General features: G+C 61.4%; 1 protein-coding gene across 1 annotated transcript; it reads right to left on the bottom strand.

The window, feature by feature from the left end:
• Positions 1-245: 245 nt before the first annotated feature.
• On the bottom strand, positions 246-1534 carry LOC104075014 (interleukin-1 receptor antagonist protein-like). Its single transcript, XM_009575349.1, has 6 exons — positions 1494-1534; positions 1352-1400; positions 1081-1270; positions 815-985; positions 560-705; positions 246-472 (listed from the first exon to the last, which is right to left on the bottom strand). The coding sequence occupies exons 1-6, from the start codon at positions 1532-1534 to the stop codon at positions 260-262; spliced, it is 810 nt and encodes a 269-aa protein (XP_009573644.1). The 3' UTR covers positions 246-259.
• Between the last annotated feature and the right edge of the window lie 342 nt (positions 1535-1876).

The raw sequence follows: 1876 nt of genomic DNA, 5'->3' as shown, positions 1-1876 counted from the left end.
ATAACAAATGCACAATATTTCCAATAAAATGTATGTAAGTTAAAAGCAAGGGGTGGACACAATAAATAAATATAAAAGCACTGGACAGATGCAATAAATAAGTAGAAATTGGGGTGACTCGGGCCCACAGGGCCCAGAGCTGCTATTTCACCTGAAATAGATGGGGAAGATGGGGGTCCCAGCTGGGGAGTTTGTACTTGGTACATACGGCCTGAAAACCGGTGACTGCCGGTTGGGTTGGGTTGGGTGCGGGGGCTCCTCAGCTCCCGCTCAGCTTGTAGGTGGCAATGTTGACCTGGTCAGGCTGGTTGGTGATGCCGACGGGCTGGGGGGGCTGCAGGGAGGTGCAGACGAACCAGCCGGGGAAGGCGGCCGACTCGAAGCGGGTGGTCCGCTCGGCCAGGCTGTCCAGGCGATAGAAGATGAAGCGGGTCAGCTCCATGCTATCAATGTCCCTCCTGATGTCAGCTTCCTACAACCGGGGGGGTGAAACAGGGTTCAGGGTGGGATGGAGCCCCCAGCCCCACAGGGAATGGAAACAGCGGGACCCCCCGCTCACCTCCAGCTGCAGCACGGGCTTAGTGCCACTCATCACACAGGACATATAGAGTTGGTAGCCCTTGATGCCCAATGCCACTGGCATCCGCCCGGTCCCTGGGCCACCCTGCGATGACTGGGGACGGTACAGAGCGATGTTGAGCTTCACTGCAGAGAGAACAGATGGGTTAACAGGTGGTCCCAGGGCTGTGGGGTGGCTCCCGGGTGGTCCCGGGGTTGGGGACGGGGACATTGGGTCAGGACCGTGTCCCCTCACCTTTCCGCCCGGCGGAGGGTCCCTGCAGGTGCAGGGCCACCAGCTGGGTTGGCGACTCCAGCACGAAGCACTTGTGTTCGATGTCGAAGATGTCAAAGGACTGGGAGCGGGTGTAGCGGTAGACGGGTGCCCCGGCGTAGCTACCCTCGACCCGCTGGAAGGAGACGGGCTCTGCGGGGAGGGAGATGGTCAGGGGGATGCTGATGCTCCCATGTCCAAGAGCATCCCCCGCCTGGGGTGACGCCCCCGACACCACCCTCCCTTACCGAAAATATCATCCAGGAAGCTCCCAAGGTCACTGTCAGTGAAGTCTTTGTGTGCCGGCCGCTTCAGGAGCTTGGTCACAGCCACCACAAGGATGGCGACCCGGCGAAAGGTCCTGGCAGGGTGGCCCTTGGTCACCGTCACCTGGATGCCCAACCGAGGCAATGTCATCTCTGAGTCCAGGCGGGGTTTCTGGGGAGGAAAGGGGATGTGGGGTGAGAGCCTGGCTTCCCCATCACGGGGGTCTCGCTGTTCCCACCACCCCAGTGTTACCTTCTGCAGGCAGAGACAGTCAGGGCCATAAAATGTCTCCTCGTTCAGGCTGGAAGACAAAGGGAGATGGTGAAGCCAGGGCCACCATGGCACCAGGGCAGCATCGCGTCCCCAATGTCCCCTCTGGCATGGCCACGCTTACCTGCTGCTCTCCAGTGTGTCCAAATCAGGGACGAACGCCATCTCCGCCGCTGACTGCAAAAATCTGGGCAGAGACCTGCCGGTACCTGTCGAGTGCCCCGGCCCTTGGCTGCCTGCTCCTGCCTATTCTGCCTGCAGCGTCGCTTGGGTGCTCTCTGAGCCCGGCGTCGGCGCGGCGGGTTTTCAAGAGCCGCTGGAAGGAAGCGCCGTCAGAGCGGGATTTCCACCTTTCGCAACGCCTGGGTTTGCCCAGTTCCTCTGGTGAGACTGGGAGGGCTGGGGGGCTGGCTGCCCCCGAGCAGCGCCATGGGGCTGAGCGAGGGGCCGTGCGTGGGGCAGAGCAGGGGGGATGCTTTGAGGCTGGTGTGTGGGGCAGAGCAGGGG

The sequence above is a fragment of the Fulmarus glacialis genome, unplaced genomic scaffold (assembly GCF_000690835.1).
Source record: "Fulmarus glacialis isolate BGI_N327 unplaced genomic scaffold, ASM69083v1 scaffold29293, whole genome shotgun sequence".
NCBI lineage: Eukaryota > Metazoa > Chordata > Aves > Procellariiformes > Procellariidae > Fulmarus > Fulmarus glacialis.
Note: the sequence above shows the minus strand (reverse complement) of the source record. Positions and strands in the feature narration are given on the sequence as shown.

Excerpts from the sequence above, each read along its gene's own strand:
- LOC104075014 (XM_009575349.1), bottom strand. The coding sequence starts at position 1,534 with ATGGCGTTCGTCCCTGATTTGGACACACTGGAGAGCAGCAG. Across the intron at positions 1,401-1,493 it reads GACACACTGGAGAGCAGCAG|CCTGAACGAGGAGACATTTT; the intron begins GTAAGCGTGGCC and ends TTTGTCTTCCAG. Across the intron at positions 706-814 it reads ACCCTCCGCCGGGCGGAAAG|TGAAGCTCAACATCGCTCTG; the intron begins GTGAGGGGACAC and ends TTCTCTCTGCAG.